The 26,391-nt window shown below is 42.3% G+C and overlaps 1 protein-coding gene across 1 annotated transcript in view; it reads left to right on the forward strand.

Moving 5' to 3' along the window:
* The window catches only part of LOC311113598 (igLON family member 5-like), a gene marked incomplete at both ends in the record, with an annotated part of 121,874 nt that overhangs the window by 72,381 nt on the left and 23,102 nt on the right, over positions 1-26,391 (forward strand). The window contains one exon of the mRNA XM_084156850.1: positions 16,132-16,210. Coding sequence (XP_084012976.1) covers positions 16,132-16,210 — 79 coding nt within the window. The remainder of the gene's footprint in view (positions 1-16,131; positions 16,211-26,391) is intronic.

Genomic DNA, 26,391 nt, shown 5'->3' on the forward strand with positions numbered 1-26,391 from the left:
TAGCTAACACAAAAGCCCTGCCAGAGAGGTTAGCAGACCGGCAGTGGTAGCATAGCAATGGCAGAAATTTTGTGATTCAAGCATGAAAGTGTAAGGAGATCTGCATGCACAGTACAGATTAATCCAAGTCACGTATGCGCACGCACACACACATCCCCGATATATGCCAGCCTGCCAGTGCAGTGCACCATGCCCCGCCTCTCCCTCCCTCCTCCCTCTGTCTTCCCTAGGGGCTCCTTCCTAAGCTGATTAGCTGATTTCTGCTCCCCGAGGTAATTCTGTTTTGTTCCTAGCGCAAGTGGTGCTGATGCCGTGAATGATCCTGACAGTACTGACTCCTGGGCTCTTGCCCCGTTCTCCGGCAATCCCCCTTTGTTCCCTTCCTCTACCTCACCTCTCCACCCTTTCTCCCTCCTTCCCCTCCTCCTCTTCTCAATTCTCTCAACTGTCCTCACGAAGGAGCATGACTCTGCAGCTCCTGGCTGTGCAACCTGCTGCTCTGAGAACACCTCAACCCATACACACACACACACACATGCAGGGGTGCAACTTTCACTGGGGATGGGGGGACGGACAGACGGACGGGGGAGGGGGAGTTGGGGTGACGGGGGTCATGTTTCCCCCCCCCCCCCCACAGTTTTGTCATTGCAATTTGATACAAAAAATGCAACGGTGTGCTTTAGGACCAAGCAGACGCCTCAGAACGGTCGGGTAGGCTGTTTGGAGTTTTTAGCCTCTGAATTTAGAACCACAAGGACAACACAGAGCGGGCGGACAGGCTGTGTGTAAGGCAAAGCACCAGCACGGGAGAGTTGAACAGAGGCAGCTGCTGTCAGTTTGTTGCGCTCCTTTTACGAGTTGTAAAAGCAAGCAGAGCAGAAACTGGCTACTCTTTAGTTGACTGATTTAGCTGGCAAGGTAACTGCTGTTTAACTTAACAGAAAACAACTAAACTAGTGTTTATTCCCAGTGGTGAGCTATTAGCTAGTGTAACTGACATGTAACGTTAGCTAATGTTTCATCCCTTCTCGACTGAGGTGAATGAATTAGCTAGCTAGTAGCTAACTTACCACAGCCAGCTCAGCTCTCTAGTTATCTGCCAGATAGTAATAATAACCACCTCACATCACTACAGCTGTTGTTTGTACGGAAATATTTTGTAGCCTTTGTTTTGTCCCATTTCAACAGAAGTAAATGAACTTGGCTAGCTTTCGCCAGTTGATGTACCGTTAGAGAGAGAGCTGGCCAAAAGTTGGCTAACGTTAGCTATTATCTTTGCCTCAATCACACTAGACCTGACTCAAATGATGAAACCAGCGGCCAAACGATTGAAGACCGATATTCTGACATTTTTTCAGTGCAATGTGAGTTTTTATTGGTCAGTATAGCAATGTAACGTTATTGATCTGTCAGTTTCTCTAGCTAATTCCCTACTTTTCAAACAAACACAGTAATAAACAGCTCTACAGGCTTCACTGACATGGTGCACAGTCAGTTCACAACACTATGCTCATCATGTCTTAGCAGGATCAGATGGTGACAGGTGTCCCAGCAGGATCAGACAGCCAGGGAAGACCAGTCTACGGAGCTTAGGAGAATTTTGCAGTATATTAACAATATCAGTGAATGATACAACGTTCCATCTTGAATTGATGGGTAGACCTACAGTAGCTACAGGACAGCAGCTTAAGCTTAAAGCTACAGTCTGGAATCTGGGAATAATGGTCATTTCAATTATTGAACCATTGATCCTATTCTTGGATAATATAATGTATAAATGTACACCAAGGTTATTCTTTGTCATGCCTCATCTTAGGATGATCAGATGTTGACAGGGGTCTCACCAGGGTCAGTCAGTCAGTGAAGATCAGTCTGTGATGGAGCTGAGGTGAATTTTTGCAGATATAACACTTTATTCTCTCCGTGCAGCAAAAACTGGACAAGACAGATGCTTCAAAGATTGAAACTATTTTAAGGCAGTCTGACAAACCTCCAAAGTGTATTTCCAAATTGTATTAAGGGTTGATATAGGCTTTTCCCGATGACACAAAACATGTCAAACAAAACTTTGAGGAAGACATGGTAGAAGCTATTGATGATGATGAATGGATACAGATACAGTGGGGAGAACAAGTATTTGATACACTGCCGATTTTGAAGGTTTACCTACTTACAAAGCATGTAGAGGTCTGTAATTTTTATCATAGGTACACTTTAACTGTGAGAGACGGAATCTAAAACAAAAATCCAGAAAATCACATTGTATGATTTTTAAGTAATTAATTTGCATTTTATTGCATGACATAAGTATTTGATACATCAGAAAAGCAGAACTTAATATTTGGTACAGAAAACTTTGTTTGCAATTACAGAGATCATACGTTTCCTGTAGGTCTTGACCAGGTTTGCACACACTGCAGCAGGGATTTTGGCCCACTCCTCCATACAGACCTTCTCCAGATCCTTCAGGTTTCGAGGCTGTCGCTGGGCAATACGGACTTTCAGCTCCCTCCAAAGATTTTCTATTGGGTTCAGGTCTGGAGACTGGCTAGGCCACTCCAGGACCTTGAGATGCTTCTTACGGAGCCACTCCTTATTTGCCCTGGCTGTGTGTTTCGGGTCGTTGTCATGCTGGAAGACCCAGCCACGACCCATCTTCAATGCTCTTACTGAAGGAAGGAGGTTGTTGGCCAAGATCTCGCGATACATGGCCCCATCCATCCTCCCCTCAATACGGTGCAGTCGTCCTGTCCCCTTTGCAGAAAAGCATCCCCAAAGAATGATGTTTCCACCTCCATGCTTCATGGTTGGGATGGTGTTCTTGGGGTTGTACTCATCCTTCTTCTTCCTCCAAACACGGCGAGTAGAGTTTAGACCAAAAAGCTCTATTTTTGTCTCATCAGACCACATGACCTTCTCCCATTCCTCCTCTGGATCATCCAGATGGTCATTGGCAAACTTCAGACGGGCCTGGACATGCGCTGGCTTGAGCAGGGGGACCTTGCGTGCGCTGCAGGATTTTAATCCATGACGGCGTAGTGTGTTACTAATGTTTTTCTTTGAGACTGTGGTCCCAGCTCTCTTCAGGTCATTGACCAGGTCCTGCCGTGTAGTTCTGGGCTGATCCCTCACCTTCCTCATGATCATTGATGCCCCACGAGGTGAGATCTTGCATGGAGCCCCAGACCGAGGGTGATTGACCGTCATCTGAACTTCTTCCATTTTTTTTATAATTGCGCCAACAGTTATTGCCTTGTCACCAAGCTGCTTGCCTATTGTCCTGTAGCCCATCCCAGCCTTGTGCAGGTCTACAATTTTATCCCTGATGTCCTTACACAGCTCTCTGGTCTTGGCCATTGTGGAGAGGTTGGAGTCTGTTTGATTGAGTGTGTGGACAGGTGTCTGTTATACAGGTAACGAGTTCAAACAGGTGCAGTTAATACAGGTAATGAGTGGAGAACAGGAGGGCTTCTTAAAGAAAAACTAACAGGTCTGTGAGAGACGGAATTCTTACTGGTTGGTAGGTGATCAAATACTTATGTCATGCAATACAATGCAAATTAATTACTTAAAAATCATACAATGTGATTTTCTGGATTTTTGTTTTAGATTCCGTCTCTCACAGTTGAAGTGTACCTATGATAAAAATGACAGACCTCTACATGCTTAGTAAGTAGGAAAACCTGCAAAATCGGCAGTGTATCAAATACTTTTTCTCCCCACTGTATGTTTGAATGCCCAGTCATGTTCATATAATCTCAGACATAAATTACTGCAGTTTAAGACCATCCATAGAACATAATATATGCCAGTGAAACAGAAATGTAATTCCTCTGCTGGAGGAATTATTATGGTCTGGCTGAATTCTGGCAAAGAAATGTTATTTTATCTCAGCATGTCTACAGATTCTCCCTGTCTTTGTTTGCTTGGAAATGTTGATACTGGAGACTGTTATCAGAAGAAACTGTGTAACCAAGCATTTAAAGCAGCTAAGATATGCATTGCCATTAATTGGAAGGCTGGTTATCCTCCCACAATGTCACAATGGATGGCAGAAATGTCAAGTTATGTATCACTACATTTTATTTATTACAAGATTAAGGGTATAGTGTGCAACTTTCATAAGGTCTGGATGACTTATATGGAATACAGCACGACAAAAGGAGTCTGTATTGAAAACATGTCCACGTCAGGGGAGATACCTATTTAGGCAATCCCTAGCTACTGGGCTGCTCAGTCCTGGTCCTGGGTGTCTGCCGTCCTGTGGGTTGTCACTCTGGCCTTGACCTAACACACCTGAAACCAATAATGAATGTTTCACTGAGATCCTAAAGTTGAGTGGGGTGTGTTGTGTTGGGGCGCTGCAGGGCAGTGGACCCCTCGGGACAGGACAGGGTGATCCAGCTATATTGTGTGCAAGTAAAAATAGCTCTACGGGACTATTAGGCCTGTGATATGAATTATACTGAACAAAAATATAAATGCAATATGCAACAATTTCAAAGATTTTGCTGAGTTACAGTTCATAAAAGGAAATAACTCAATTTAAATAAATTCATTAGGCCCTAATCTATGGATTTCACATGACTGGGAAGGGGCACAGCCATGCGTGGGCCTGGGAGGGCATAGGCCCACCCACTTGGGAGCTAGGCCCACTCACTGGGGACCCAGGTCCAGCCAATCAGAATGAGTTTTTCCCCGCAAAAGGGCTTTATTACAGACAGAAATACTCCTCAGGATGTCTTAATAAAGACAATCAAAAGTCTTTGTATTTTTTAAGAGTTGTTCATTTGTTAGGCTATTGTTTAAAGGTGCAACACAATATTGATTATTAAGTACCTTTGATCTAGTTCAGTCTTATCAATCACTTAAACATATTTAATAATGATATCTTACCTAGCTTGATAACTGTGGGCGTTTTTGCTTACTTTTGTTGTTCTAAATAGACACAACATATTGGATTGTGTAGAAATGCAGTAAATTAGTTTTAGATGGCCAAACCCCCCCCCCCCCCCCCCCCCCCCCCACACACTTCTAAAACAAAAGTTGCACCCCTGCACACATGCACACATACTCACTTGCCCCAGCACTGCAGGCGGTTGGGCCTGAAGCCAGTTGTTGGTTTGAGAGCTTTTTGGAGCTTCTACAGTACACAGAGTTAGCGCATAGGGATGGTGGTTTAAGATGTTATGATATTTCTAGTTACTCTGATAAATGCTGTGGCTTTCTGCTCTTGTTAAGTAGATGTTAAGACAAAGGAAACGTCATGGTAACTTGTTTTCTGTTCTTCATTAGTGTTGCAGCTTGAAAGTAACTTCTAATTGGCTAATTTCCTTCATTCCAGTCATCACGATTAACTGGCTTTATTATACATTTGAGCATATCTCAAATATTTGCATATTCAAGACGAAATATGTCATTATCGAGCAGAAAATGAACAGGGAGCAAAATGAAGGGAGTCTGTTGTGAACTGCTATAAGGCTCATGCATGCAAAAACTAAACAAAAGCAAATGAGATATTTTAGCCAGGCACTAAATTGAATTCAGATTTTGTTCAAAATTGAATTTGCTAATACGTTTTCAGCACTTTATCTATGCCATGTTGATTGCTGGAAACCAGTGTGTATGTGTATATTTCATAATCCGTCTACTGTGAAACTTGGCTCACTCAACTCTTAATTCCATAGCAGCTACTATTCTGCAGATGCTATTGCTAGAAAGATAGAATGAGAGAGATGTAGGGCTTTGGTCCAATGCAGCAGCATACTATTAAAACACATCATGGATCTATTCTGGTCACAGTCAACAATACTGGTCACAGACAACAATTCTCGTCACAGACAACAATTCTGACCACAGACAACAACACTGATCACAGACAACAATTCTGGTCACAGAAAACAATTCTGATCACAGACAACAATAATGCTGACCACAGACAACAATTCTGACCACAGAAAACAATTTAGGTCACAGACAATAATTCTGACCATAGATAACATTTCTGGCCACAGGCAACATTTCTGAAAACAAGCAACATTTCAGGCCATTTCTTAAAACACTTTTCACATCTATTGAACAGATGTTAGATGTTGTCAATCGCTCAATGTGCTTAATTGCTTTTTTCAGGGAATTTGATTATCAACACTGTTCATTTCACACTCTCAAGCTACCACTCTCTTTTATTTATTTGTAATCAGTGTAGATTTTGTCGTTTTAATTAATGCAACTGCTGTCGGATGTCTGAGAATTTGAAAGCACACAAGTAACATGTGGCATGTGTTTGAAGTGTTGAGAAGAGCTTGAGAATGTGAAGTACTCAGCTCTGTACATATATTGGTGCAAGTGAATGTGTAAGATCAGACATACATTGGCGGCCAGCACTTATGTTTTGCCTAGGGCGACATAATGTATTTACAGCCTCAACTCCAAAGGATTAGGTTGAAATACATCGATTTTTCAGATAGGAAGATAACAATGTGTCTACACAGCCCGTGTTTCTATAATGATATTCCAGACATACTGTAATCCTACAGGTGGAAAGTTTTGTTTTCCTAACTTGTCAAGAGAGACAACAGGCATTACAGACAGACATCTTTTGTCAGTGAGAAGGACTATTTTAGGCCTTTACGTTATGGCAGCACTTCACTCACAAATCTGTCAAATTACCTGTGCTAAGGATGTATTTACAGTACTCCACTTGGTCTTGTACGGGGTTGGTGCATGGTGGGTGTGTGGTTGTCTGGGGGAGGGAAATAACAGTTTAACTACCCTATTGATTTCAATGTGCTAAGGGGTTTATGCTCCAGTCCAAGGAAAATGGTGTAAAATACAGTTCGGGAAGCGTCGTCCCAGGAGTTAACACTTAGCTTTTCTCCTCCGCAGCTCCGGAGGATTCAATGGTAAAGATCTGTGGCCGCCTATTGAAGTAGTAAAACTCTGCAGATTGAGTGCTGTATGGCTGTGTGCTCTCTGCGGTGCTCTATTGACTGTTGTGTGGAGAGGGATTAGAGAGAGGGAGAGAGGGATGGAGGGGGAGGGAGGGATGGAAGGAGGGAAGGGTGGGGGGAGTGGATGAAGAAGTGTGGATGCAGCACATGTACAGCCGAAAGGGGCAGATGTCAACTCTGTTGGCTGAGGCCAGAATATCACTATGTGTGTGATCTAACAGTAAAATCAAGCTGACGGTTTTGATGGTGGGTCTCTTAGGATATTCTGGCAGTTGCTGTAACATATTGTCGATGAACACTTTCTCTGACCTTCAGAATCTTTAACCGAAATGACCACTGACATTTTAAGAGACCTTTGTCTCTAAGAATGAGCTTGAAACAATTTCTTCCTCACATTTGATGATTCATACATGTTCATACATTTATTCATTCATACATGACTATATATCATAATGGTTCTACTAAATGATTCAGCCTTCAGATTAAATAAACACCTTGGCGGAAACATGATGCAGCACAAATTCAAAACAATCCATTCACTACAACTTCCCTGCTGTTTCTTAGATTTCCCTGTCAGCTAAAATCCTGCCCACATCTATTTCAACCTAGTCATTCGGGAGAGCAGGCTACCTGTATCCATCTTGTTCTGCCATGTGAGAGGTGTCCAGGTGGTGCTCGTCTGCTGCGCACTCTTAGCTGCTGCTCTCGCCATGCTGGGGCTGACAGGTGGTGGAGGAGTGGTGGAGCAAGTAGGAGGCTGGCGAGACTGGCTGTCAGGGACGTGAGAGGTGGCGAGGAAAGTCGGGGGGCGGGCTGGGTCTTTTGGGGGGAGCAGAGAGCAGGTAGCTAGGAGCCTGGCTGTCAAGGGTGTCAGGGGTGGGGAGAAGAAAACCAGTTGCTGAGGAAAGCTGGGCCAGAAAGAGTTAATGGGATCAGACAGGGAAGAAAAGGGATCTATCTGGCGGTTAATGTTTAATCCTCTCCCTCCCTAGGCTCCACCCATCTGATAATCCTTGGGCTGCCTGTCTTCATCATCAAGGTGTCGGAGAGAAGTGCCTCTGTAAATATTTAATTGGCTGCAGCATGCCGCTGTTAATTATGCGGTTGTGCCTTTTCTCTATCTCTTCTCTCCTCCCTCTTTCCTATTCGGTCCTCCCTCCCTACCTTCATTTGCTCAATCGCTCTCTCTCAGATAGGAAACTTTCTCCCTGTGTCTCCACTCAATTTCCGTCTTCTCTATCTATTCTACCACTGTTGCTCTCTCTTGACATCTCCCTTTGTGGACAAACCCTCGCCGGAGCCGCTGCTCGCTTGGAGTGACTAGCTCTTTATTTTTTTGCGTTCCATCTCTCGCTCTTTGCCTCGCTCCTTCTCCCTTTCAATTTGTCCCTCCCTTTCAAACCAAGCTTCTGTTAAACTGATTATTGTTGTGCAATTCTTTATTAATTCATTTGCCTGTTATCCTCCTTGACGCCCCATGCTTTCAAAAGTTTTCTTTCTCCCAATGTTTTTCTTTGATCGTCAAGGGCAACGGGAAATAGATGTAGACTACACAGACTCTCTACAGGCTAGTGCACTGACTGGCGCTTCAATCGGGCGATGGTTCATAAGTTAGCTCCAGCAGCAAGTCCAATTACAAAGGGGTGCATGTAAAAGTCAACAGAATACAAATCATGAAATGAATGTCTCGTGGGGCCTGTGGAAAAAGGCCCTGGAGCGTTTTCAGAGATGACACACAAAGCAGGAGGAGTGCGTAGGAAGAAAGCACAGAGTGTGTTTGGATGGACATGGAGGACTATGGGCCAGGTTGAGTGTTTAATGTTCAAGTGTTTGCTGTAGTCTATTGCAAAAATGGTAGCTATTATTATCTAGGGGGAATGAAACAGGGTAGAAAATAAAGATATAAAGCAAATGTATAAAGTATTCATAAAGACTGCCCCATGGTTTAGCTTAGGTTTTGTATATTCCCCTCTGAATTCTGTGTTGTCTAACAGGTGAAACATTTTTTACTAAGGAAAGGGAATATTAAATCTGGTCCTCAGGCTGTGTTTAGTCCTGACCTATGCTGTGGAATACGGACATTTGGACAGGGAGATGGGTGTACGTGTGTGTGTGTGAGCGTGCGTGTGCGTCTGTGCGTGCATCTGTGCTTCTGTGTGTGCGTCCGAGTGTGTGTGGTGCTGATCGGAAGCCAAAAAGCTGGGTCACATCAAGGACGAGAGACAGCCGGGATCGTCCCTATCTGTAGTAGACGTGGTGCTGGGCAAAATTCAATATGCAGACACACTGGCACTCTCATGCACCATGGAGGAATCTTGCAATCCTGCACCTGAGAGGGAGAAAAACGACTACACTTCATCTTCCAACACAATGCCAGAAGGTTGTTTGTCTGTTTACTCTCAGTACAGTTCTGTATGCTGGCTCAAGGCTTTTCCTCTCCCTTACATCCACTTCTCTAGCTCCTCTCCCTAGCTCCCTGTGTCTTCCTCCCTCTCTCACTCACTATCTCACTCTCTCGCTCTCTCTGTCTCTCTCTCTCTCTGTACCTATACTGCTGCTTCTCTTTCTCTCTCTCTCTCTCGATCTCTCGATCTCTCTACCTGTACTGCTGCATCTCTCTCTCTCTTTCTCTCTGTCTCTCTCTCTCTGTGTCATTAATGTTGAAGGGTGGCGGGCGTGTGCAGTCTAGCAGGTGTTTTCACTCTATGTTGTCATCTGTCCTACGTCCCCCCCATCATATTTGAATTGACAAGACCCTGACTTTGCACATCCAACTGTCCAGTGGTGAGACACCACAGACACTCACACACACCCCTTTAGCTCCTCATCTCCGATGTGATGCCCTTCATCCCCTACCAAGGTCAAAGTGGCAGCCTTTATGCGCTGCACGCATAGTCACTGCATGACTGACAGAGGTGACAAGGGTTGCGATGGTGTGTATGCATGAATGAGTGTAAGGGCAGTGTGTGCACAGGTTTATGTTTATTTGAGCTGTGGATGACTGACTGTGTGTGTTTCCCTTGTGTCGATAACTGACTCTGTTTCTGTGTGTATCTGTGTGTACTTATACACATGGCTGTGGGTGAGTGTGACTGTGAGTAAGTGTGGGCTGTGTATGTTGACCTGGTTAACACCGTGTGCAGTGAGGGAGGGTAAAGGCAGGGTGATACAGGTTTTAGAATCCAGGTGCTAATTGAGTTGTAAAAATGGGAATTGAGTTGGGAATAGGGAATAGCGGCCCTCTGGTGTGTAACCTTCGCCGTGTTGTTTTCAGGTGCCAGCTTATGCATACATCGTGTGTGTGTGTGTGTGTGTTTGTCTGTGTGTGTGTGTGTGTGTGTGTGTGTGTGTGTGTGTGTGTGTGTGTGTGTGTGTGTGTGTGTGTGTGTGTGTGTGTGTGTGTGTGTGTGTGTGTGTGTGTGTGTGTGTGTGTGTGTGTGTGTGTGTATGTGTGTGCTCTAGCATGTGTCCCACCTGCCTTTGAGCCGAGCCCGGGTACTGAATTAAATTAACCTAAATAAAGCGTACAGTGCAGTGCACTAAGAAAGAACAACTGAGGACGCACAGTAACATTATAGCCTACTGTGCAGTGTGGGACGTGCACAAAGCATGGTATTGGTTACAGTATATCCAAGGTTGTTTCATAGAAATAACCTTAAAGAGCGGCTTAACTCACCAATTCTGCATCTGATTTTCTGCTGGTCAATAAGAAAAACAAGATTTCAGTATTGTGGGTGTGGTTCGATGTGGGTGTGTTATGTTCACTGGCAGTTACTGTTGTTTGTCCCTCTTGAGTCACAGTAGCAACAACATAGCCACTACCACTTCCTCAAAATAGTCAGAATTATTATAGGATAAATAAGGATATAGGATATAGGCACTGCGTAATGTGCAGGTCTGTCTCACTGTCTGGATGTTCTGCTGCCATGATTGGCTAGAGCGCAATCAGCGCAGCTATTTTTCCATGCATGACAATTCTCCCTAGGCGTTACAATCCCGTGTTTGTGGGCAAGTGGGCATGATTGTAATCCAAACCCAACCCTCATGTAAGTTCTGACGACCTCAGTTACACAAATCTCACAAAACTATTTTTTGGAATATACTGACTTTATGACCACAATTATTCTACTTACACTTTTTTTGTGTTTCTGACTAATATCGATGCCACATTTTCAACCAGATGAATTTTGCATTCAGTTGCCCTTTAACAAACACCTACCGCTGGTGACATTTCCTAGGCCTTGGTTATACAGTACATTGGACACAATGACTAATGTCTCCCCTCCCCCATGCAGTGAGAGGGACAGTCACAGTGAGTGGTAGTGATGCTGATGCAGCCAGTGTGTGCTTCCTTCCTGGGTTTCTTGGCCAGCCTAGATAGCACAGCAGCAAGCAGCAAGCAGCACGCTAATGTGATTATGGCTTTTAGCTGAGGATTTTCAGGGACATTCTCCATCCCTCTCCATCTTTCAAGTTCTCACTGTGGGATGGCCTGTCCTTGCTGGTGACTGACACACTTAAAGCAGGTGCACACATACTGGGCACACACACACAAACACACTGTACATGAGCACACACAAAATAACTGTCTCAAATGACCCTGAAAAATGGTGGACCTTCAGACACATACACACACACACTCATATTCAACGTATTAGTATTACTCTGTTTAGACTTTGTATTCATTTCAATACTTAGGAAAAATACATCTCTTAATTTACCAATTCCATTGACCGTCATTTCCATGCATAATTAGATTCACTTTTTTTTTGCCATTTGTTTATGAGACCGTGACACGAATTAGAATGCCTGCACCTTTTCATTACACTGTGCAATCAAGCCATGATTCCACCAAGAGCCTGTGTTGAAATTAAAAGTGTGAGCAATTGGCCATCAGATGCTGCACTGCTTCCAACTGTCACGTTTCAGACCCCTCTCTGCCTGGAATTACACTTGGCAAGCTTAGCGCGTATTGTCTTAGCGCACCTCTTTGCATTAAACAGACCAACCTCCAGGTTCTTCTTAACTCCTGACTGCACAGCGTTTCTTCTCATAAGACACTGTTTATTAAACCTTCGAGGCAAGACTGCAACAGCAGCAGCAGCAGCATAGAGATATTATGGACACGTTAGGAAAGAGATAGAGGAGATTGGTTGAAGATCTAGCGAGGACTCAGACAGGGTTTTGTCTAGAAGGGATAAAGCTTTTGTCAAAATTGACTTTTCGTGACAGATTTAGGAAAACTTACGCAGCAGGTTAGGAAAATTAACGTAACAGGTTAGGAGAATTAGGTTAAGGTTAAGAAAAGGGTTAGGGTTAGCTAAAATGCTAAATTTAGACATGACCCTCAGACAGTGAGGGTGTCCTAACATGGGCACCGTAAGGGTAGACTTGATGCGCATGCTGACATTTGGCAGAGTTTGGAGGCACAGAGCTGGCGTCATGCTGAGTATAGACCTGCCTCAGGATGTCACTGCTAAGATAGCGCTGTATGGCTGCTGTTATCTTTGTTTGCAGAGTCAGTTGATGCAAATGTCTAAAATATAATTCAAGGAGGGAAAGCTTCAACAGTACTGTAGCCTAGTCATTTTGAAAATATAAGCACTTTAGGGCTAGGCGATATATAGAATGAATTCAATTAATTTGAATGTATGTTTTAGCATGATATTCCAAATGCCTGTATCACAATAAAACATTTTTTTATTTTTTTTATGAGCATTTATGTCCGCTCATCTCCTTCGCTCCTTCTATGCTGTGTGCAACTTGCCATTGACACACACACACACCAAGCTCCTCCCACTGACACTCACAACAACAAAGATGAGAGATCACTTCTTCCTCTCTGACAAGCAGTTTCAACTGAGAAGGGTGCAATTGTGGCCCGCAATTTGGGGCTTTCCTGCATTTGGCCATTCCTGCTAGGGTTGGGCGGTATCAGATTTTCATATCGTCATACTGTCCTTCTCTCATCCCAGGATTTATGGTATTACCGGCTTAGTACACAAGGGGGCGCCCAAAAACCAGAGAAAAAAAAGCCCATTGGGTGTCTATTACCAGAATTCTAACAAAATTAGCACAAATAATAGCGAATTTCCATGGAGGCTGCTAGCTAAATATGCTAACGAGCGCAAAAAAAATAAAAAATGCAAAGACAGGCAGTCCAGCTCATAAAGTTATACATATAGGTCGGAGCTACCGAATGTCATTTTTGGTGAGTTTGGACATTTACAAGCGAATGTGAACGAGAGACAGTACAGTACTAGCTCTGAAGTAGCATACACACTGTGTCTGTGAGGAGTCTGGAGTTGCTAGGGTAACAGGCCTGCCTGCACTGCTCGAGAAGATGGGTAGGAGCAGACGGGCCGAGAATGGAGAGGAGAAAAAATGCAAGGAAATCAAAAAATAGCAGTGGCAGCAGTACATATAACTCATCCAAAAGGCTCTTTCTTCTCCAACACAGCAGAAAGCCAACACAATATGATGCCCCGTCACCTTATTAATTCAGCCACTTACTTAGATAACTAGCAAGTTAAACTTAGGGGTCGTGTTAATGCAGAATTCTTTGTTTTTCACGCAGGAAAAAATATATACAATGCATAAGAAATATCTTGCTGCGTTTTGTAAACGCAGATCTAAAATGCTTCTTATTGGAATTTCTGCTGCATCAGACTAATTTTGTGCTTCAGTTGCACTTCTCCACTTGGATGAGAATTCACTGACATTCTATCAGCAGACAACGCTCTGACTGATATGTAGCTACTTTTCTCTGGTACTTTTCTAGGTGTAGCCAGCCTACTTTTCTCCAGTAAAATGAAAGATTAACTTTAAGAAAAACATTAGGAAATGTAGCTGGCTACATTCTTTCTATGATAAACAGACATGTGATGGCCATGCATAGTTTCAGCAAAAAGACATGGCTTTTTCCTTGTAAGCTCATTTAGCCTACTTGTGTAGCTGCCAGCCAAATAGTGTTGCACTTCTGTTGTCATCTGATGAAAATGAGGCTATTTTCTGCCGAATGTGTTGCACTAATGTATTTTCTGTGAAGGAAAACTGTAGTTGCACGTCCCTGATCACTGAAGCAAAACAACACTGTTGACTTTCAATATAAAATGCTAACCCTGTCAACACACAGCTGGACTCACCTGCTCCCACTTTCTCCATTTGTTGTATTTACAAACAAACATGTGATTGGCTCAACTGTTCTGAGGAACTACGGTAAGCTTCATAATGTAAAATAATGTGACAGGTGAAATGAAGAACGCAATCTGCTTTATCTTCTAACATATTGCACAATTTGACTACAGGTATTTACTTAAGAAGTAGCTACAAATATTAAAATGTATAGAAAAACTCAAAAGAAATAGTTTCAAAGTTATTGACGGTATTGGAAAACCATCCTGTGGCAAATTTCCAAACAAATACCCCAGTCCGGTATACGGTATATATGGTATACCGCCCAAACCTAATTCCTGCATCTGCAGGAACTCCTCTTTATACTTCTATAGGTACATTATTTTGCTAGGACTCCAGTACACAGCAGGCTGGATAGGTAGCTAGCTAGCTAACAATAGCTAGGACACTAGTAGACAGTGTCCTTCGACCCCACCTGTCAGGCACTGCTTTCCCACAGTGCTGTTAACGACGGCGAGGGCATCTCTTCGGCGAGTGGGAGCAAAGGACACTGTGTGCTAGCTATTTAGCTAGGAGGACTCCGGTACACAGCAGGTGGGAAGTGGGGGCGACGTCAGTAGCTAACTAGCTAGGTCATCGGTAGACAGTGTCCTTCGCCCCCGAAAAAATTCTGATAATACTTTTATTTCCCTCTTGACCCACATTTTAATCGCATAGAGAATCAGGGGGAATCCAGAATATCAAAAGTGTCACACAAGCATAAAGATGGCGTGCTCGATTGCAGGAACCAGTGGGATGCTCGAGGCGTTCCACATGCAGGAATGCCCCGAATTGCTGGCTGCAATCAAACACTATTGTTTCAACTCGCTATTTGCATTTGAGGGTTGGTCCACAGAATCAGTCATATGGACACCAAAACACATTGAGACATTATTTTACTGTAATAGAAGAGAAGTTAACCTTTCTAATGATACCCTTTTTAGGTCTCAACTCCTCAAATTGCGTGCGGGAGTTTGCAATTTGGGAGTACAATGAACATTGATTCTGGAAAATCAATGCTCATTTTGTCACGCGTGGCATTGCGGTACCATGTACCCCTAGTAGCATTCTAGCCAAAGACTGTAATACTAGCTGTCTAGTCTGTGTTTTATAATTGTGCAATAGCATAAAACACAATTATATAAGGAATTGGAAACTCGTTCACATTCTGAGAAATAAGGTAGGCCACTTGATTTCACTATCTGAACAAAGTGGACAGGCTAGCATGCTGTTCAAACAGTTGGAGACGGACAGAAGGATGTGTTCATGACCATTCAACTGTTCTACCTTGTTATCTAGCAAATAGATCCAAGTTGGCTAAACTTGAAATATAAAGATTAGCTGGCTACTCACTAGCACGTGGGCTTGTGCTTGAGAGATTGTCTATAAAGTTAGTCATTATTAGTGAATGTGTATTATGCATGGTTCTGGTTACATTTGAAACAAAAAGGGCATTTTCATAGACCCCAGTTTTCCATTTAGTTTAATGCCTGTGGTTGTGTGTATCTTTCAGCTTGTGTGTGTTTGCGTGCACTTGTGTGACTGTCTTGGTGTGTGTGCGTGTATTTGCAAGCAGGATGAGCCTCACTATACGCATCCCTCCTGTTGCCGTTGGTGTACCTTCATTTCACGCTCTGACGCCCCTGTGTGAATCCTCCTCTTCCCCCGGCTCATTATCAACACTGTTCAATGAGACACACATACACACACACACAAACACACAACCGGGGTGGGGGGGGCAAAACCATATCATTATTTAAATAATACAGGGGTCAGTGAATACGTTACAACACCTGTGTTTGTATATTTATTACTTTCCCGTCACAAATAACTAAGTAAACCGCCAAACACATCCAGCCTGACCTGGATCGATGAGGTACTCAGCACCGCGGTGGCTGAGATGCCAACCAGGGGATTGGGGGATTGAGAATGTGAATGGACCGTCTGTTGTTGTTATAACGGCATTATGCTCACCCTCCTCCCTCTCTTCTCTCATTTTCCTTGGCAGGGCCAAGTGTGCATGGAGCCGAATTCGGCCAACTGCCCGACAACATTACAGTGCTGGAAGGAGAGAGCGTCATTCTGAGGTAACTCTTTGATCCTACACCTGCACTGACTAATTACATGTTCAAATTGTTTTGTTTTTTTACCTGTCATCATGCTGACTTAATTGCCAATTCACTGTCATAGAAACCCCATGAGGTATACCCCAACTAGGTTGAAAAATGTTCCTCAGCAAAATAGCCATTTTGTCAATATCCTGGACTTTGAGGCCTTCATAAAGGCCTACTGTATATGAACATTTGAACTATTAAACCCACTGTCAGGTGTCATTCCAAATCTGGTCACCATCACTGTCACCTCATATTACCTAGCCCTAGAACCATAGACCGCCACAGGCTCCTTTAGTTGATATATGATGCTCTTTCATACTTACAGGCTCACCTGTTCATTGCATGGGCAATTAAAGGCAATATCACTGGCACAGATGAGACCTATTCACTGGAGGCCGTGTGATCTACCTCACAGAGATTTTTTTACCCTGGCCACATCAATTAAACATAAGCACTCAGGCTTATCCTCTCCTGGCCTTGTCCCCAGCTGAAGCTTGTAAGGACATCTAGTGGTGAAGGACAGTACTTCAGTCATACTGTCACCAAACATTTCTAGTTCAGAAACTGAGAGAAATTACATTCCAAACTCAAAATAATATTTGTATTGATATGTACATATAGACTGAGTGTACAAAACATTAGGAACACCTGCTCTTTCCATGACAGACTGACCAGGTGAATCCAGGTGAAAGCTATGATCCCTTATTGGTGTAACTTGTTAAATCTGCTTCAATCAGTGTAGCTGAAGGGGAGGAGACAGGTTAAAGAAGGATATTTAAGCCTTGAGACAATTGAGACATGGATTGTGTATGTGTGCCATTCAGAGGGTGAATGGGCAACACAAAATATCTAAATGCCTTTCAACGGGGTATGGTAGTAGGTGCCAGGCTCACCGGTTTGAGTGTGTCAAGAACTGCAACGCTGCTGGGTTTTTCACGCTAAACAATTTCCCGTGTGTATCAAGAATAGTCCACCACCCAAAGGACATCCAGCCAACTTGACACAACTGTGGTAAGCATTGGAGTCAACATGGGCCAGAAAATGGAGGCTGTTCTATTTTTTTATTTATTTTTATTTATTTTTTTAGTCATTTTAGCAGACGCTCTTACCCAGAGCGACTTACAGTTAGTGAGTGCATACATTTTCATACTGTTCTGAGGGCAAAAGGGTGTGCAACTCAATATTAGGAAGGTGTTCCTAATGTTTTGTACACTCAGTGTATATATCCAGGTTAGTTGCATTGAGATAAAATCTGGTTTTCAAGAAGGTCTTGTGAGGTAATAGTATATTAAAGAAAGGATAGTAGTCAAAAGAGTGGGCGAGTTTGTTTTCCATTACACGGTGCCTGGGGTACATGTAGGTGGAGATTTCACTTGGAATGAACTTGCCCAGTCTAAATTGCTTGAGCTTATACCAGACAGTTCTGAAAAACTATTACTAATCTACTCTAGTGTTATGTGAATTATTTAACAAACTATTTCAGTGTCTCTGTGCGTCTCCCAAAATCAAGAAACGGACAGAGTCCCGGTCTGCATAGTCAGAGATGTATTCATTGAGAATTCTGCCATCACAATTTCAGAGTCCATCTTTTATACTCACACGTCATACAAAAATCCCCCCTCTTTAGGCGGGCTGTAGTTTTCCACTTTAAAACTGCTCTCCTGACCATCAGTTCACACACACACACACACACACATATACACACACACACACACATACATACACACACACACACATGCATACACACACACACATACATACACACACATGCATTCCGTAGTTATCGCTGTCCTCATACTCCTTAAAAAGCCTAACCGTTTCTCTCCTCCCTAAATTGGGAGGCCTCTTTATCTTGGTTTCTCAGTTGTCTGTAGACAGTTCTCCTTGTCCTTTGTTGTCTGGTCTAACTCTTACTCACGTTGCTAAATAGTAGCTCAATGTCATAATCTTTACTGGTCCTACACTCACACATTCTAACACATTTCACACAGTTTCAGGGTGTAATAATTAGTCATTAATAATTATTCTATCAATCCACCCTCTGACTAAATATTACACACATACTCACAAAAGATATGTTGTTATAGAAATGAATCACACACATTGAAGCATATAAGTTGATTTGCATATAAAAATGTCTCATTCAATACAGGTTCATCAGGGTTACCCCATGATTAAAAGTGTAACGTTACTCTTTAGCAATGGTACCTAACCTGTTTACCCACTATCTGGAAACAACAGTCTAAGCCTATAGTGAAGAACATTTGCTTCATCACATCCTGCAACATCGGTTAACTAGTACATCATACTTAAAACAAGACTTTAATACACAAAAGATCATTACAATAACTTTTAAACTAGAGATTTATAGTTCTAGGAAAACATCCAGTCTCAAACTATCTGAATCGTCGTCGTCCTCCACCAAGCCTGGTGGGTCATATTCTTCATTCCTTAGGTCGGAGTCAGGGATTGGGCCGTATCTCACCATCTGTTGGGAAACTGCATACTCCAACGCCTTGCTCACCAACCCTCGGACACAGGGAATAAGACAACATCCACAAAGAACAAGCATACCCATAGACGCGATTGCCGCGCCTAAAATAGTTACAACAATAGTTTTCCATTTACCAAACATGTTATCAAACCAACCAGTCATTGATGTATTCACCCCCAAGTTCTCAGCCCATTCTTTACTCAATGCAGTGAGACCTGCCAGTGCTCTAGTTACTGTACCATCTGGGGCTGTATTGTTGGGGATAAACATACAACAATGACCTCCCACCATCTTGTAAATCCGCCCTTCTCTGCTAAAAGCATTTCGAGAACCAAACTATTCTGCAGGTCATGAGTGAGGTGGCGGATAGTTGGCCTGAGATTCTCTTCACTGCATCCCTTGTCTAATTAACAAACCTTTGTAGATGTAATTAATCCAGTCAACATTTTTATCAATTGTAACCCACCAGAAAAACGTTGTTGTAAACCCTTCTCCAATTTGATCTGTGATTCACATTACTTTGGTGTCTATAACATTGATAATCTCAGGGGGTCATGGTGAATTGGGGTGCCTTAATATTATCCTTTTTAAGAGTGGTTATTTTAATATCAGAACAATTAGGTGAGGTTTGGTTTGATCCCAAATCTATCACACAAGAGAACATTGTCTGAGGCATAGGTGCAGTTAGAAGGGTTGGCCTACCTGTTGAACAGGCATAACAATTAGTTTGACCCAACACCCTAGCTGTGTAGTTCATTCACCTTACCCAGAAGTTCTCATTTGAAATTCCTTCTACTTCTCCTTGGTTCATTTCCTGCAAGAGGAACTATTCTACCCTTGGTGGTTTAGTGCTTTTTAGGATTCCTTCTGAGGGCCTTCCAAGGTGTATTAGACTAGTTTTTGGTACCTCTGGTGATAACATTAGATCTACCTGCTGTTCTGTCTCGGGGGTGGAAGATTCATTTCTCTCCTGAAAAATGAACCTCAAACATATATCTGCCCCAAAATCATCAACACAGGCCCAATAGTTCCTTGCTATGTCATCTTGTATAATGGACTTTACCGTTATCACCAGTTCCATTTTACATTTATCATGGGTTTGTTTAATTCCCCATCGGTGTACTGCGTCCATCCCATTCTCATAGGATGTTCCCCAGGTATGTTTAAACACCCTTGCCCAAGGACATGAGCGTTCCCCAGTGCAAATATATTTACCATACCTTCTAGGACCTAACTTTCTTGTACACGCCCCCTTCTTACCAAAGCCCCCAAAACCTCCTATCTCTTCATGGGATAAGTCGAATGCTCTCTTGAATCCCCCATCTTGTCCTAAACTGACGTTAACTATAAAATAATCATTCCCCCAATAGTCTTTCTTGGTTTCAGTATTTCTACGAGATCGAATCAGTGCCTTGGTATTATTTTGTTCATAATTTCCCTGTTTAGGTTGACCTGGATTAATCCATAATATGGTTAACATGATGATGCAGCTCAGAGTCCCCCAAAATCCCAAAAACCGCCATCCCAATCCTGTCCCTGACCCATCTGCCTGGTACTTCCCCATACCCACACCTCTATAAACACCCCACAGTGATGAAAGGTCGGGGTAGGGTTTCTTCGTTAACAGAGTTTACCCCCGAACCCTAGTGGGTCAGTTCTTCTCTTTAACTCTGTGTGTGTTCAACGGTGCTGGTATGTGGGCCTACCTTTTTGCAGTGGGTAACGTGGACCCAAGTGGCTCTCTCAGCTATTCTTATAGCGAAGGCAGTTACCAATAGGACTTGGTATGGTCCCTCCCAGCGTGGGTGCTTTCAATCCTTTTTCCTCAACGATTGGATCCACACCCAGTCTCCAGGTTATATACTATGAATCACATTCTCCTTTAATTCTCCTGTAGGACACAAATTCTTAGACATACGGTTAACTAACAATTTTCTCATGTGTTTTGCTAGTGTATTCTCTAGTTCTATGTCTGCCTGTTCTGGTTCTGCCAACTGTGGCATTCTGTAAGGTCTTCCAAACACTTTCTCAAAGGGGGATAACCCATCTTTATCTGGGGTTACTCTAAATTTATTCCCTTCACTCTGTGATAAGTCTATAAAATCAATTTCCAATTGCTGGAAGGGGTACTTAGCCGGAGGATACTGACCCTGAGGTGCCCTTTGTCTGCCCTGGTGATTATTTTGAGCACAGATAACACATCTTGAACAAAAGTTTTAATTTAATTATTTCTTTATTTTTATAACTAGTAATCCCATATGCAACAAAGTGTTGTCTAATTTGCTCTACCATCCCTCCCTCCCGTTGACACATGGCTCTGCCCGTGTGTCAATATTGCAGCATATCTAAACAGTAATTTCGGGAGAATTGGTAAGCTGTCATATTCCTTCCTTATTTACTGCGCCTTGCTTCACCCATCTGTAAACTTCCTTAATTGGGGCCCTACTGTGGCTCTCTATAAGTAGATCTCTATCTATTGAAACTTCCTCTTTTGACAGCTGACTGGGACCAGAGAAGTGTTTTAATCCTGCTGACAACATTTGATAATACCTCATCTTACTTCTATCCCGTAAAAGTAATCCAAGATTAGTACAATTTACTAGCAACAGGTATCCCTCATTCAGGGAAAGCTCTCTCTCTCTCTTCTGTTATTTTATGGTTCGAATCATAAATATTATTACCAAATTATAAATTTCTTCACACTTTTCACAGAACTATAAATTACCCTCAACTTGGTAAAATAAACTATCTGTGGATGATCAATTAACACAAGAAAGTCAAAACAGAGTTCAGAGGCCATTGAAATCATTCAACGAACTGTTCCATCCCATAGTATACTAAACATTACCATCATCCTAAATATTTCATAAATGTTACTTATCCCAAGTGTTCATTAAGTCCTCATGACATTTATTCTCATAAGAAATCATGTAAACCCTAAACTCAGTCAAAACCGAAAAACTCCATAAAATTCACTGTGTGTGCTCCTTTAAGACTTATCACCTTTGACCTGTTGAAAAACCCCTAAAATTGAAATAACAACCCTTTCTAAACATCATACTAGGTGTGTTGTTTTTAATTTAAAAACCCAATTGAAAAACAACAACCAAAAATAGCCAGACCCCACTTAATTTGGTAGCTCACTTTTACGACCTAAATACTGCCTAACTCCACTAAACCGCCCCCCCTATCCCTGGGCAATATTCCAATAAGATAAGCGAATCTCTTTCTCCTGGAAGAGAAATTATACATTTTGTTAACCTTCAATTACCATCAGTAATCTACAGACCTGTAACTTCTTCTTTAAGAGGCTCCTCTGTCCTCCACTCGTTACCTGTATTAATGGCACCTGTTTGAACTTGTTATCAGTATAAAATACACCTGTCCACAACCTCAAACAGTCACACTCCAAACTCCACTATGGCCAAGACCAAAGAGCTGTCAAAGGACACCCGAAACAAAATTGTAGACCTGCACCAGGCTGGGAAGACTGAATCTGCAATAGGTAAGCAGCTTGGTTTGAAGAAATCAACTGTGGGAGCAATTATTAGGAAATGGAAGACATACAAGACCACTGAAAATCTCCCTCGATCTGGGGCTCCATTCAAGATCTCACCCCGTGGGGTCAAAATGATCGCAAGAACGGTGAGCAAAAATCCCATAACCACACAGGGGGATCTAGTGAATGACCTGCAGAGAGCTGGGACCAAAGTAACAAAGCCTACCATCAGTAACACACTACGCCGCCAGGGACTCAAATCCTGCAGTGCCAGACGTGTCCCCCTGCTTAAGCCAGTACATGTCCAGGCCCGTCTGAAGTTTGCTAGAGTGCATTTGGATGATCCAGAAGAGGATTGGGAGAATGTCATATGGTCAGATGAAACCAAAATAGAACTTTTTGGTAAAAACTCAACTCGTCGTGTTTGGAGGACAAAGAATGCTGAGTTGCATCCAAAGAACACCATACCTACTGTGAAGCATGGGGGTGGAAACATCATGCTTTGGGGCTGTTTTTCTGCAAAGGGACCAGGACGACTGATCCGTGTAAAGGAAAGAATGAATGGGGCCATGTATCATGAGATTTTGAGTGAAAACCTCCTTCCATCAGCAAGGGCATTGAAGATTAAACGTGGCTGGGTCTTTCAGCATGACAATGATCCCAAACACACCGCCCGGGCAACGAAGGAGTGGCTTTGTAAGAAGCATTTCAAGGTCCTGGAGTGGCCTAGCCAGTCTCCAGATCTCAACCCCATAGAAAATCTTTGGAGGGAGTTGAAAGTCCGTGTTGCCCAGCGACAGCCCCAAAACATCTCTGCTCTAGAGGAGATCTGCATGGAGGAATGGGCCAAAATACCAGCAACAGTGTGTGAAAACCTTGTGAAGACTTACAGAAAACGTTTGACCTGTGTCATTGCCAACAAAGGGTATATAACAAAGTATTGAGAAACTTTTGTTATTGACCAAATACTTATTTTCCACCATAATTTGCAAATAAATTCAGTAAAAATCCTACAATGTGATTTTCTGGAGAAAAAAAATCTCATTTTGTCTGTCATAGTTGACGTGTACCTATGATGAAAATTACAGGCCTCTCTCATCTTTTTAAGTGGGAGAACTTAAACAATTGGTGGCTGACTAAATACTTTTTTTCCCCACTGTACAACAGAGATCTCCTAGTGATCTTAACCGTCAATTATATTAACACTCTCTTCACTTCACACCCCTCCCTGTATTTCTTTATCCCGGATTATTTGTTGAACATTACTGTTCTATAATCTACTACAGGTTCACTGAATGCAGGGTAGTTTATTTTGGTAATGGCCTATTACCGTGAATCGTTACGGACCCACCCTGAGCAATCCCAGACTGCCCCAATTAATGAATAAAGACTACTGACCTTATCCTTGCAGCCGAGATTCAATGTAGGCTTGGATTCCGTCACCGTCTCTGTCATTAATCAGGTGTCCTCTGGCCTGTCTAAACCCTTAATGTCAAAGGGCAGGACTTTCTATTTACGAATGTATCATTCGCCCGTCGACGGTTTTCAGAGTTACCTGGAATGACAGAGGCAGGTATTGGATTCCGGCTCAGAAGGACCAAGCTGTTATGTGAATTATTTAACAAACTATTTCAGTGTCTCTGTGCGTCTCCCAAAATCAAGAAACGGACAGAGTCCCGGTCTGCATAGTCAGAGATTTATTCATTGAGAATTCTGCCATCACAATTTCAGAGTCCATCTTTTATACTCACACGTCATACAAAAATCCCCCCTCTTTAGACGGGCTGTAGTTTTCAACTTTAAAACTGCTCTCCTGACCATCAGTTCACACACACACACACACACATATACACACACACACACATACATACACACACACACACACACATGCATACACACACACATACATACACACACATGCATTCCGTAGTTATCGCTGTCCTCATACTCCTTAAAAAGCCTAACCGTTTCTCTCCTCCCTAAATTGGGAGGCCTCTTTATCTTGGTTTCTCAGTTGTCTGTAGACAGTTCTCCTTGTCCTTTGTTGTCTGGTCTAAATCTTACTCACATTGCTAAATAGTAGCTCAATGTCATAATCTTTACTGGTCCTACACTCACACATTCTAACACATTTCACACAGTTTCAGGGTGTAATAATTAGTCATTAATAATTATTCTATCATCTAGACCTTTTCAAATGTTAAAACAATACCACATTATATGTGCACGCGCAACCAAGAGGTTCAACCAGAAACATCCCACTGGGCACAAACTGGTTGAATCAACGTTGTTTCCACGTCATTTAAATTATACTTGAAATAGACGTTGAATTAACATCTGCACAGTGGGATCCTGCACTGCAGCACGCCATAATAGATAGCTAGCTAGTTAATTGACAAGTTCATATTTCTTGATCAAACCAAAAAAACGAACAAATGAGTTATAAACACACATTGATTTGTTGCTACCAGATCCACAAAACAAAATCGTCAAACATTTATTTCCCGTTTATTATCCATATGCTCTGGTGGTGTTAGCTACATTTGGCTAGCACAGCAAATAACCACAGAGCTAGCGTGATGTGAAGGTAGGGGAAGATCAGCATACCTCGATAGCCAGTTAGATAGATGAATTTCTCTCACGACAGCCAACAATATAACTAAACTAAATGTAGCTAGCATACGAGTCCAATGTTTGAAGGCCACATTGTAAACATCAAAAGTTAGGTAGCAGCAGTAATTACCACTATCAGCCCCTCTCTCCCCCCTCACCAATCTGTCACTCCTAGCTCTTCACCTGCTTCCTCCAAACGGAACTATATTTTACCCAGGTGTATTGCCCAGTTAGTTTCAATTAAGAAACATACTGTATTTTTTATGAACAGCTACCTTGTGCTAGGTATGTATTATCAACGTTACATTACAAGACCTAGCTAGTGGTTTGTTTACATGTAGTAAAACGAAACTATAATACAAATGCTAGCGCTGACACTTTGTGGTGATAATATTGAACTGCACATTACAACAGGATGATCAACATGTATTTTGAAATTAAATCAAATTAACCGTAAAATATTATTTTCTGCACACCCTCATGATAGTGGTATTTGCTAGTAATGTCTCTCTCCTGTGCATGTCATCCTTAAAGCTGCAATATGTAACTTTTTGGCGGTGCAATTTCTGCATATTGCAACTTTAAGGCCCACCTTCATTACAAGGGTAGGGGATGCACTAATCGATTTCATGATGCATGTAACTAATGTCTAATGAAAAAGGAGGTAACACTTAATTTTAAGGGGTCCTTATTAAAGTGTAATTACATATGTAATTACACTGTAACAAGTATTCTAATTAATTGTAATAATTCATTGTTACACTGTATTAACAACATGTAACTGGTGGTAATTGCAGTCTGTAATTACATGGATGTAACAACGAATGCTTGTTACCGTGCTTGTTTCAAATTTCAATGTTTCCGATAACATCCCAACTCACCATATTTCAGCCTGCACAAACCACATGATAAGTGTTAGCAAATTGAAAACTGACCACCTCAGTGATCCAACTCTGCAATAAAGGGCTCTGGAGTCTAATGCCCAGGCCCAATGGCAAAAACGGATTCACAAACAGTTCACATAAAAAAAAACTTTAAATTGGTAAATAATTTAACGGTGTATTTGTTGTTTTTAGCAGATCAAGCTAATGGTCTCGAGACCACATTTTGAGTGTCTCGGTCTTATCTTATTGTCGGATACATTTGTACTCAGTCTTGACTCGGTCTCGGACAGTGAGGACTCTTAATTTCTTCCTGAAACCAGCCGAGACCACCGGAGTAAAAAACTCAAAACTATCAGCTTCCATTCAGTAAGCGCACAAATCCGCTTCGCCAGGCCAAATATATACACTCCTTTCTTGAAACATTAATACCTGAACAGTATTATTATGCAGACAATAACAGTGCATTTGGAAAGTACTCAGACCCCTTGACTTTTTCCACATTTTGTTACGTTACAGCTTTTTTCTAAAATTGATTAAATAGTATTTTTTTCTCATCAATCTACACACAATACCCCATAATGACAAAGTCAAAACAGTTTTTTAGACATTTTAGCAAATTAATAAAAATAAAAAATTTAAATAAGTATTCAAACCCATTACTCAG

This window comes from Coregonus lavaretus (assembly GCF_964263955.1).
Source record: "Coregonus lavaretus genome assembly, chromosome: 3".
Taxonomy (NCBI): domain Eukaryota; kingdom Metazoa; phylum Chordata; class Actinopteri; order Salmoniformes; family Salmonidae; genus Coregonus; species Coregonus lavaretus.